The 11,775-nt window shown below is 67.1% G+C and overlaps 3 protein-coding genes across 3 annotated transcripts; 1 reads left to right on the top strand and 2 right to left on the bottom strand.

The window, feature by feature from the left end:
* Positions 1-2,261: 2,261 nt before the first annotated feature.
* EMIHUDRAFT_238906 (hypothetical protein) lies at positions 2,262-3,155 on the bottom strand (the record flags this gene model as incomplete). Its single annotated transcript, XM_005776542.1, has 1 exon — positions 2,262-3,155. The coding sequence occupies one exon, from the start codon at positions 3,153-3,155 to the stop codon at positions 2,262-2,264; it is 894 nt and encodes a 297-aa protein (XP_005776599.1).
* Positions 3,156-3,290: 135 nt separating this feature from the next.
* EMIHUDRAFT_238905 (hypothetical protein) lies at positions 3,291-6,340 on the top strand (the record flags this gene model as incomplete). The annotated part of the gene is made up of 2 exons (XM_005776541.1): positions 3,291-3,347; positions 5,699-6,340. 2 exons carry the CDS (start codon positions 3,291-3,293, stop codon positions 6,338-6,340), a joined length of 699 nt encoding a protein of 232 aa, XP_005776598.1.
* Positions 6,341-6,570: 230 nt separating this feature from the next.
* Positions 6,571-9,902, bottom strand: EMIHUDRAFT_238904 (hypothetical protein; the record flags this gene model as incomplete). Its single annotated transcript, XM_005776540.1, has 13 exons — positions 6,571-6,696; positions 6,741-6,842; positions 6,921-7,062; positions 7,247-7,290; positions 7,507-7,563; positions 7,634-7,745; positions 7,848-7,969; positions 8,182-8,246; positions 8,342-8,582; positions 8,654-8,739; positions 8,855-8,975; positions 9,081-9,584; positions 9,783-9,902. 13 exons carry the CDS (start codon positions 9,900-9,902, stop codon positions 6,571-6,573), a joined length of 1,842 nt encoding a protein of 613 aa, XP_005776597.1.
* Positions 9,903-11,775: the final 1,873 nt, after the last annotated feature.

Genomic DNA, 11,775 nt, shown 5'->3' with positions numbered 1-11,775 from the left:
GCCGCACAGCACCGCGGGCAGTACCACTCGCCCTCGGGCACCTATTGCCACGTCCTGCTGTCCCGCGCGATCCCCCCCCCCCCCCCCCTCCGTCCTGCCCTCTCGCACCGCCAGGAGGGGCGGCGAGCAACAGAGAGTGTGGCGGGCGGTGTCGCAGCCGTCGCAGAGCAGCATCCAGTTACCCTCGATCCACTCACCCTTAGCGTTGAGGCCGGGCTCGTTCCACGCGCCCATGCCGCACACCTCGCAGCGCCCTCCCTCCGGGTCGCTGACGTAGCTCTCCTACGGTGCAGCGGCGACATGCCTCAGAGAACGACGCTGCGCGTCTTGCCATTCGCCGGCCCGCGGGCCTCATCCTCCTCGGCTGCGACAGTAGCGGCCACAGACTCGACCTCCGCCTCAACTTCCATCTCGCCCCCGCTCGAGTCCGCCTGGCACTCCACCTACGCTCCCGTCAATCTCCCTTACACCTCGGTCGAATCCCAGCCAGGGTCACATCTCCTCCACCTCGAGCGCAGTTACGCCCACCCTGACCTACTCACTGAAGAAGCAAGCCGCGTGAAGATCGACGCACTCCAGCTAGGGTGCTCAGCCCCCCACTCCCACCTCTGCCGCGCATTCCCGCCTCTGCCGCGCTGGCTGCTGCATGCCAAGGGTTGAGGCCCGAGCTCGGGATGCGGGGCCGGCCTCGAGGCGCTCCGGCGGCTTACGAGTGCGCGAGCCCTCGGGGCAGATGGCGGGCGGACACGGTCCGCTATGCCGGTCCGGCAAAGTGCAGCCAGGAGTCCCGCACAGCCGAGGTCCCAGCGGGACAGGCTGCCGATACCAGAATCTGGCACCATTCCCGCTGTTGCGGCTTGGCTGAGCCGGCGGCCGCTCGCGCCGCTCAGCGCGCCACTCGTCGAGGGCGTAGATGGTGCCTCCGCAGCCAACCGTGCAGCGAGCGAGTCGGACAGACCCCGCTAATCCGCCTCCAGTGAGTGAGTATTCTTGATACGAAACCACGACGACACACACCAGTCGACTCGCATCGGTTGCCTCCATGAACGGCGGAGCTATTCTCGCGTCCACACCACACCTGGCTCCAACGTGGACACGCCCATAGCTGGGGACACTACTAGGTCACGCATGGCATCAGAAGTTTTATCTCTGGGCCCCGAAAGGCATCTCTAGCAGCGTCGCTACGCATGCGCCCTCCCCTCCTGGGCGCATACTCGCTTAGTGTGGGTAAACCATAGTAGCGTGCACGCTACTATGAACAGAGAAACCCATAAAAGTCGCTGCTGCAGTCCACGACGAGCCAGCCTGCTGCCGGCTCGCACGGCAGCCTCTTCCTCTGGACCAGCCTCAACTTCCGTACAGTCAACATTTTGTCGCTGCGTGCTCGTGGCGAGCTGTGGCGGCGGTCGAAGTTGGCCCAGATTCGGTGACGAGCGCCAGACGATAGTAGTGTCTCTGTTCGCCCTGTGCATGTCAGGCCAGGCTGCAGCAGGGCACTACCATCGTGCTGCCCTGCTGCAGCCTGACTTTGCCCACTGTGCACAGCCGCCAGAGCACCACCACCGCCCGGCATCGTGTCACGGCGAGCTCCTTCTGCGCCCGCTCGCGAGGCTCTCGCGCTGGCACACTTTGGCCATCTGCTGCTCGCGTTCGGCGAGCTCTTCTCCGCAATCCTGCCACGGTGCCGCCACCACACACCTTCTGGCCGGCCTGAGCCGCGCGGACTCGCCGGCGGGGGCAACGTGTCGACCTCTCTCTCTGGTGCACCACGGGCCGCAACGGCCTGCTAGCAGCGTGCGCGAGGAGGTAAGGTAAGGTAAGGTAAATTTCTCCACACACACAAAGTGGTGGGGCAAGGGGGGGCGACCCTCGCATCTCCACACCCGGACACGGGCAGGAGCCCCACGGCATTCAAAGTGCAAGCACTGGCCCGGTGCACGTGGGTGAGCAGCCTGCCCCTCCCTCCCGACAAACCAACTCCCGCACACACACAATCGCACTCTGGCCATCGAATGACTCCGAATGACTCACTGTGTGTGCTAAGACAGAATCTCCGCAGACATCCAAAACGGGCCGTGCCGCGTTTGTGGTGTCCTCTCAAGCACTAGCATCTGGGCGCCGCACTCGAGTGGGCGGGTCACATCTATGTGGGCCCAGTGTGCGCACTAGGCGCATATGCTAGTGCTATCCTGCCCTATGGGAGGCAGAGGGATGGGGGGAGGGGGGGGCAGAGGTAAGGTGGGGTGAGACTGGGGAGGGCCTCAAAGGTCCTCCATGGGGGTGGGGTCCGGCCCGAACAGGTCGAAGCTGGTCCCGCCATCGCCGCCGGCGCCGTCGCCCTCGTCCGCCTCGGAGGCGGAGGTCGTCGAGCGGGGCGTCTCGCCCGTCGCAAACCTGCCGCCGAACACGGCGTCGGCCGGCGCCGAGGCGCCGGCAGCCGTGATCAGGTCGGCGACCTTTCGGTCCCTGCAGGCCGCATCGATTTTGCCGCGCCGGGACGGCTCGTAGAGCTCGTTGGCGAGCCAGTCCCGGGCGACCTTCGTCGCCACGGAGCCCAGAGGGACCGTGGCGTACACCAGGTCGCCGAACCCGCTGCCCCCCTCGGGAGGCAGCGAGTAGGCGACCTGAATATTGGACCCGCTGGGGTTGCGCGCCGCCTGCGCCGCAGCCTCTAGGCCGTCCATCACGAACTCGACGTTCTCGCGTAGCTGCGCGTGCGGGTAGTCCGCACGCTCGGCCTCGCTCGCAGCCGCCGCCGCAGCCTTCTCCGCCCTGTTCGCCTTCTGCCGGGCCTTTTTGGCCCTGCGAGCCGCGGCCCGAGCTTGCTTCTGCTCCTCCGTCGGCTTCTCCTTCCGCGACGCGGTGCGCTCGATGAACGAGCGCTCCGCCGCCTGCACAGGCTCGCGGTCACCCGCGGCCTTCTCGGACTTCAGCTCGAAGGTCGCCGTCCCGTAGCCAGGGACCTCATACCTGAGCTGCGACACACCTGCGAGCCTTGCGGCAATGAGGCAGTCTTGCATGTGCGCGCGATGGCTGCTATTCCAGGGTGGTCCGCGGCGCGTTCCCGGCGGCACGACGGTGGCCGGCGCTTGCGCGCCAGCCCCGTCCGCCGCCGGCTCCGCGGCCGCGGTCCCTATCATAGCTACGCGCGCCATGTGCCCGCCGTTGGCGAGGCAGGGCTATTGATGTGAGGAGGCAGTGTGCCGGCACAGTCGAGCCGGAGCATCGGGTTCTTGATGCTTGTGGGGTCGAGTTTGACCTTATGCGGCCTAATATACAACAATAATGCTATGCTCTCACCCAGCCTTTTGAGATATGATCCCTCAAAGTCGAATTATGGTTTACTGGTGACCATAGTAGCGTCTGTCCTGTTTGCGTTTCTTCCAACGAATCCTTTAAAGTCTCGACAATCACTAAGCTGCTTATGTGGCACCGCAGAGGCTCCCTTGGGGATGCCTGAGGCCACCCCAACCACTCACCAAGCCTTACGTGGACGAATTCAAACCTACTTTTATGGTTTACCCACACTAAGCGAGTACGCCTCACGTCTCGACAGAGCGTAAGCCCTTGGCGTGTGGCGAGACGAGTTCTTCGCCATCGCAGCGAGCAGCACACCACTCGCCGCAGCAGCCGGAGGCATTGCCGCAGCACTGTCTGCGCCGCAGTCCCGCACCCGTCGACGAAGCTCCCCCCGCGGAAGACCGCGCGTAGCGACGCCTTGACGATCGAGATGAGCGCGCTTGAAGCTCGCCCACCTACTGCCCCTGAGAGTTGGTTACCGAGTGGGATCAGCTCCCCCCCTTGGGATCGAAGCCGCCACACCTCGCACCCAACATCCCAGGCACACACACACACACACACTCCGCCTCCAGGGTTGACTGGGGACCCTATAGTAAACCCCTGGGGGGGGGCCGCCGACGAGCCGGAACCAGCGATGGTTAGTGCTCGCGAGCTTAGCAGCGGCGCAGGTTCCCTGAGATGCCCCGACGCGGCCGTGCTAGCGGCGGAGCGAGGCGAGGAGGAGGCGGTGCTGGCGTGGCTCGAGGGCGGCGGGCGGGCCGACGCGACGTACGAGAGAGACGGCGTGAACGGCCTCACGCTGCTGATGGGCGCCGCCCGCTGCGGCCACGAGCGGGTGGTCGAGTTGTTGCTGCGGCACGGCGCGGAGCTCAACCTGCAGAACAGCAACGGCCGCACCGCGCTAATGAGCGCCGCCTACAGCGGCCACGAGCGGGTGGTCGACTTGCTGATACGGCGCGGGGCTGAGGTCAACCTGCAGAGCAGCATCGGCTACACCGCGCTGATGTACGCCGCCATCGACGGCCACGAGCGGGTAATCGACCTGCTGTTGCGGCACGGCGCTGAGATCAACCTGCAGAGGAGCGACGGCGTCACTGCGCTGATGATCGCCGCCAACAACGGCCACGAGCGGGTGGTCGAGATGCTGCTGCTGCACGGCGCGGAGGTCAACCTGAAGGACAGCAAAGGCGCCACCGCGCTGATGCACGCCGCCGTCGACGGCCACGACCGGGTGGTCGACTTGCTGCTGCGGCACGGCGCGGAGATCAACCAGCAGGACAGCGGGGGCGACAACGCGCTAATGCTCGCCGCTGGCAGCGGCCACGAGCGGGTGGCGAATTTGCTGTTACGGCACGGCGCGGAGATCAACCTGCAGCGCAGCGACGGCGTCACCGCGCTGATGAACGCCGCCGAGAACGGCCAAGAGCGGGTGGTCGAGCTGCTGCTGCGGCACGGCGCTGCGATCAACCTGCAGGACAGCGACGGCGGCACCGCGCTGATGCTCGCCGCCAACAAAGCCCACGAGCGGGTGATCGAGTTGCTGCTGCAGCGCGGCGCTGATGTCAACTTGCAGAACAGCGGCGGCGGCACCGCGCTGATGCTCGCCGCCGATAGAGGCCACGAGCGGGTGGTCGAGTTGCTGATTCGGCGCGGCGCGGAGAACAACCTGCAGGACAGCGACGGCGTCACCGCCCTGATGGCCGCCGCCTACAGCGGCTACCTCGCCGTCGTGCTCCGCCTGCTTCGGGCTGGCGCAGATGCAAAGGCTCGCTCTGCGGCCGGCATGACGGCGCTGCAGCTCGCCAAGAACGGGGCGGCCAAGGTGCTAGCTACTGCCGACGCCGCCAGTGCTCCTGAAATGGACCACGCCGGGTGTGTGCGCGCTCTCACAGAGCACGCAGCGGCGCTGAGAGAGGCGGAGGCGGCCGAGAAGGCGCTTGAGGCCAAGGGGCGGCGCGAGCAGCGCGAGCGGGAGGCGGCAGCGGCGGCGCGAGAACGCGAGCGGGCGGCACGCAGGCGCGAAGCAGAGAGAGCGGCGGACGAGGCGCGCCGGGCGGCAGACGCGGCGGCGCTGGAGGAGCAGAGGCGAGCCATTGCGGCGGAGGCGGAGGCGAAGCTGGCCGCTGAGCGCTCGGCAGCAGAGGAGACACTCCGGGCGAGGGAGGCGGAGAGGCGAGCGGCGGAGGAGGCGCAGCGAGAGGAGCAGCGGGCGGCCGCGGCGGAGCGCAAAGCCGCTCAGGCAGAGGTTGCGCGGCGCGAGAAGGAGGCTGCGGACAAGAGGGCGGAGGAGGAGAAGGCGAGGCAGCGCGCAAAGGCGGCGGAGGCAACGGCGGCCAAGAAGGAGGCCAAGGCGAAGAAGAAGGAGGCCAAGAAGGCGCCGTCTGCCTGCACGCTCGAGGAGGAGCGGAGGGCGCGGGCTGCGGCAGAGGTTCGCGCACAGGAGGAGAGGGCGGCGCGGCTGGCTGCTGAGCAGGAGTCGGCGAGGCGGGCGGAGCGGGAGGCGGGAGAGCTAGCGGGTGCGGCAGAGCGGGCGGCGCTGCGCGAGGATGCGGAGCTGGCAGAGGCGCTGCGCCGGTCAGAGGTGGATGCGGAGGAGGCGCTGGCGCGTCGGGTGTCGCGGTGCGAGGAGGCGGTGAGCAGCGAGTCGACCGGCGGCGGCGGGGACTTGCAGCGGCGTGTCGAGCGGCTGGAGGCAAGCCTCGGCGCGGCGACCGAGGGTAGCCTCGAGGAGCGGGTCAGCGCCATCGAGCGCTTGATCGAGCCAGAGGCGGGAGAGGCGGCGGAGCAGCATCTGCCAGTCACCGAGCCGCATGCTGCCGTCTCACTAGCTGACGCCGGCCTCGACACGGGGCGGCCGGCTGCCCCCGAGTCCACGATGGGGGGCGAGAGCACGTGCATCGTGTGTTTCGCGAGAGTCAAGTCGCATGCTGCGGTTCCGTGCGGGCACCTGTGTGCTTGCGGGCCATGCTCTGAGCTGATGCGAGAGTGCCCTTACTGCCGCGAGCCAGTGATGATGTGGATGGTTCCGCGTCCGGTCTAGATCTTGTGTCTGAGTCGGTACTGCTCAAAAAGCACTAAGAGCAGCTGCACTCCTGCACTCTTTGTTGTGACACCAATGACCAAAGGAGAGCCGTAACAAGTGAAGTCTGAAGAGACCGCTATATGCTATATCTACGGTACGTCAGTATCTGACCCAGCTGGCAGCTCCTAGGCAGCCCACGCGTGTGCCCAAAAGGCCTGGCCCGCCGGCGCCGCGCGCGCACTACCGCTCTACCGGGGGCACGCTTCCTCGATCCCGAGCAGCAGCGTTGGCCTCGCCAGCACCTTGGCCACCAGCTCCGCGCGGCTGAATTCGCTGTCGGACTCGGTCCGAAGCGCGGCCAGCTTGGCCGCCACCTGACGGGGCACAGAGGAGCACTTTGGGCTCTGGCGCAGCACACACACGGCTTGCAACGGGCCTCTGCATCGAAGTCGAGACCGAGCAGCTGCGGCAGCGCGGCGACGAGCGACCTCAGCTGGCCGTCATCGAGGCCCAGCTCCTCCTGCACGCAATCGCGTCACGCTAAAGCAAGCATGTCCCAGTCGAGGCCAGCCCCTAGGCCCTGAAATTTCTCCTGCACACGTGCGAGCGACGGCGCCATGTCGGAGTACGCGAAGCCCAGCAGCTGCGGCCACCGCAACACCACCGCCTTGAGCTCGCCCTGCGAGAGGCCCAGCCGAGCGCGCAGAAGGCGGAGCGACTGCCAGCGGTTGGCGGCCCCCCTCCCGTGCACCACCAGAGGCTCCACCTCCGGATTAAGCGTCCGGAGGCCTGTGAGTGCAAGCCCGAGGGCGAGAGAGATGAGCCGGCCGGGTGGCCGAGATTGAGCGAGGCTGGGCGAGGCTAGCGAGATCGGGCGAGATCGGGCGAGATCGGGCGAGATCGGGCGAGATCGTGCCTGCCCACTCGTCGTCGCTCAGCCCGAGCAGGCACTGCAGCGATGTGAGGCCCTACGCGGCAGTGCGCGGCGAGGATGGGCCCCGGCGGCGAGAGTGGCGCGGGCCGAGTGGATGAAGGCAGTGGCGGTGGCCTGGCGGTGGCCTCCGGACATGAGGAGGAGGAGGAGTCTCTGAAGTGTGTCGGGAGCGTCTCGGAAGGGGTGCGGGTCCGCACGCCTCAGGACGGGTGAGAGCGTCGCACAGCGCCTCCCGCCGCACACGCAGCACCTTCCCCACCGCCTCCGCCCCGCCGCACTCCTCCCAGCTCTCTCCCCCGGCCCCCACCTGCAGTCGTGCGCTCGGGCGTGGATAGGGGTCAGATCCTGGAGTCGAGGCTGCCTGCTACCGCCCCCACCTGCAGTCCCCACGGCGCCAGCCTCGCTGCCGCAGCCGGGTTGGCGCGCATCGTCTCGCAGAGGGCGCGAAGGCGCGGCGCGAAAGCGGGCGAGGCGGCGGCGACGCCGCAGCTGTTCAGGTGCGAGGCGGGAGGCGGCGGGTCGGGCAGGTAGACAAGCCGGTCGCCTATGTTTGGTTGACTCTCGAGCCGGTTGGACCTCCGCCTCCTTCACCTCGGGCGGGGGCTGGCCGATGCGCCCTCGCCGAACAAGTCGGTCATCTCGCCGCCGGCGGCTCGCACAAGCGCCTCTGGCGCGCAGGTGTCCCACGCGCTGCTCTGAAAGTTCATGATGGCCTGTGGAGGAGTGGAGGAGGAGGGCGAGGGGTGGCGCGGGGCTATTGGCAGGGGGTGGAGGGGTTCTGCAAGTGTGGGGCGGATGCCAGATCGGCGCGACCCTCCGCAACGGCGAGGCACCTGCGGGGCACAAACAGAGGACGCGTCGTGGACGCGTCCTCGGGACGACGCCGTCCGCGGGCGCACTTTTGGCCGGTCCCCCCCAAGAGGACGCGCCGGCCTCCGCCCTCCAGCGCCGCGGCGTAGGCTGCCTTGAGGGCGAAGTCGGACGCGTCGCCTGAAAGGAGACGCGAGGTCTGCCCGAGATTGCACGAGATCACCCGAGGTCGGGCCTGCCCCCGTGAGATCGCGGGAGGGAGGCGTCGGCCAGACGTCGGGCAATCTCAGGTGGAGAGAAAGCTGGGCCTGCGACTAGCAGCGGCCTCGCCCCAGACGAAGGCACCTCGCCGCCGTGCACCGGGTCCTGCGGGTCTGCACGCTCGCCTGCGCGTACGTGGTTCATCATATTTGTCGGTGCTGCGCGGATCCATGCCACGAAGGCGCGCGGGGCGTGGCGAGGCTCGCCAAACACGCGCGGCGGGCCCGCGCCGAGCATCGCGTAGACCACGGCGGCCTAAAGCGTGACAGGATTGCAGAAGGTTGACAGGATTGCAGTGAAGAGTGAGCGGATTGCAGAAGGTTGACAGGATTGCAAGCCTTCGAGTCATCGCTGCCGCTACCAAAGGGTAGGCCGACGGCGCCGGCGACTGCCTCGCCGCGAACGGCGATGCCTATTAGGGAGATATGGGGAGATGGGGAGATATCGGGAGATATGAGGAGACTGCCTCGCCGCGAACGGCGACGCCTATTGGGCAAGTCGCTGGTGGCGTGCGATGGACGTGCCACAAGACGCGCCACACGACGCGTTTGTTGTGACGCGGCGGGCGCCAATGAGGGTCTGGACGTTCCAGACGCGTCCCTCGACGAACTCGCGCGTGCCGTCGAGCGGATCGACAAAGACGGTCACCTAGCACAGTGTCTTATGCTAGGCGAACTGCTTTCGTGAGCAGCGAGGCGCGGCGCAAGTTCAGAAAGCAACGCATGGGTGAAAACAATCCTGGGGCAGCCTCACGTCGCTCAGCGGCTCGCTCCTCGAGCTTGCGCCTCCCTTGCCACCCTGCAGCTCGCACTCCTCGAGCAGCGACCTCGCCGCTGTCTGACAGGTGTCCACCGGCGCCGCCTCAGGCGCAGACTCCTCGAGGAGGGCGGAGAGGAGGTCGCGGCGGAGGCCGGCCGGCTCAGCGGCGGCAACGGACCACGCGAGGTCAGACGTGCACACGCCACCCATTGCGGCGTCCGAGTCGACCGAGCACGCGAGGTCCTCCTCTCCAACGATGCGGAGGCCTGGCCATGCCCTCTCGAGGCCTTCGACAACAGCGCACTGCGCGGCGAGGTCAGCTGCAGTCAGCGCCGAGCGGCTGTCGCCGGCAAGCTTGTAGTCAACTGCAGAATCAGAGATCGCGCCACCCTCCGTCGATAGCGAGGCGTGCACTCGTCGGATCTCGTCGCAGCCTCGCTGGGCCGCATCAACGCAGGTCGACAGCAGTTCAGCCAGCGGCACCCGCGGTTCTTCGTCCTGTTTTGAGGCGGCGGTGCATGCGCTGCGGCGGGCAAGGAGAAAGGGTGCGCCAGCACCGACTGTGACTCGAAAGGATACGGTGCACGACATCTGCGTCAGCAGGATAATCGCTAGCCGCCCCCGGGGCAACATTCTTCCAGGCAGCGGTGCCATGAGAGTATCGGGCCAAAAAGAATTTGGGGGGGCGGCGGGCACGTCCGAAACGGCGGGCACAACATTGCTTGTGTTGTCGGAGGTTAATCGCGTCTCCGCCTCCGCTCGGACGCCACCGCGAGCGGTGGGCAAAGTGCGCGCCGCTGCACAAGCGCCACGCATGTATGTATGTATGTAGGAAGGTGAAGAACAGTCAGGCTCGGACTGGACACCACGCATCCCCCCTCCCATCCAACACCCTCCTCCCACCCCACCCCACCCACCCGGCCCGGCGGTTCACGCGGTGCAGGAGGGGCGAGTACGACTATTTGCCGCCACGGGGAGGACCTCTTTGCCGGATGGGCGGCAGACAAGAAACGGGAAAGGCGGACCCTGGCCCAGGCTCGTCTCCTTGGACCAAAATGGGTGCGGCGATTGCGACGACTGCGAGTGCCTTGGCGTTTCCACTGCCCAGATATGCAAGAACGTGAGCCCCCCCCCCCCCCCCCCACCCCAACTATAAAGGGAAATGCGAATCCGCTCGCCCAGTTGGGGCGACGTGTATACCGGGAACCGCCGACTTTGCCCCGGTGGGGACACTGCCGATGGAGGCAGATCAGTGGACAGAGGACGAGAACCCCTCGTGTAATTACGGTGTATGCCCCGGTCGCGCTGCCAAAAGCTCGCGGATGAAGCCCACAGCGCCAATACCTTTGGCCGCACAATTTCTCCTGAGTTCTTCCGCGGCGCACCGTCAGCAGTTGCGAGCGAGAGTGAGAAGCAGCTCGCCACGGGGTAGGAGCGGCGGCACCTTGTGCCGCCCCTGCACAAGTGAGCCCACCTCTCTGGGGGGAGGCGAGGGCCCTAGGGGGTACCCATGCGGGGGGGAGATGGGGTCCCCCAGCCCGCCGCAGGCGCCGATTTCTTGGGCATTTTTTTCTTTTTCGCGCGATTTTTTACTTGTTTTCATGGGAATTCGGCGTACTTGCGGCCATGCTATCACGCCTTGCGACATCCTCTCGGCGCTGCTGACCGTGCCATACTGCTCAACTGACCGCCTGCATAGCTCGCGGCCTTAGTCTTCGGCATTCAGTGACGACCTGATCGTACGGCCAGTAGGAAGGTGTCCTTCCAGCGCGTGCACGCTTCTGACGCAATGCGCGTCACAAACTGCCTCGGATTGGCTGCTGGCACTCTCGAGGCTATGCCTACACAGCCTCGCGCGCATGGGCAGTCAAGAGGGACCATGCACCTTCTCCGGACAGCGCCGGTGCCTCTCTCTTGGACCGGCAAACGTGGTGGTCTCGTGTCACCGATGTGGGACCAGTGCGGCATCGCGCCATCGACAGCTCTGAACTGCGCCTCACCACTGACCGGGAAGGCCGCCAAGTGGGTCAGCACCGGTCGCACATTGTGGCAGCAGTCAGCAGCGCATGTCTGATAGCTAGAGCAGCAGCGTCAGGGTCGCAGGGTCGGATCGTGTCAAGCCTCTCGCCCGGCCGGCCACGTGCAGACGTCGGCCTGTCTGCTGTCTGGAGTGATCTGTCGGCGGTCAGTACGACCGATCAGGTTGGAAGTTTCTGATGATTGGAGGGTCTATCTGTATGTACTCATCGAGATCTCTTCAAATCTGCCCTCTGATCAACCGTGATCATTCGGGAAGTCGGTGCTAACGGAGACTAACGGAGCCGGAGCCCCGTTTCCGCACTGCGGCGCGGCGCACGGTGCCTCCGGGGGCCCCCGCCTCCCCCCAGAGGCCCACCTGTGCTGCGGTGGCAGCCCTCCTTTCTCGCTCCACGCCCCGCCCCAGCCCGCCCCCAGGCCCCCAGGCCCGCGTCCCCACCCTCCCAGCACCCCCCATAGACAGAGCTCTGCTGCTAGAAGGGGGGGCGGGGGGGGGGGGGGGGGGGGCCGGGGGGCCGGGGGGGAGGACCGGGGCGGGGCGTGGAGCGAGAAAGGAGGGGTGCCACCGCAGCACAGGTGGGCCACGGGGGGGGGGCGGGGGCCACGGAGGGACCGGGGCGCCGAGCAGCAGCGGGAAAACGGGGCTCTGGCC

This window comes from Emiliania huxleyi, assembly GCF_000372725.1.
Source record: "Emiliania huxleyi CCMP1516 unplaced genomic scaffold EMIHUscaffold_278, whole genome shotgun sequence".
Lineage (NCBI taxonomy): Eukaryota > Haptophyta > Isochrysidales > Noelaerhabdaceae > Emiliania > Emiliania huxleyi.
The sequence above is the reverse complement of the archived record's forward strand: the minus strand, read 5'-3'. Positions and strand labels throughout refer to the sequence as shown.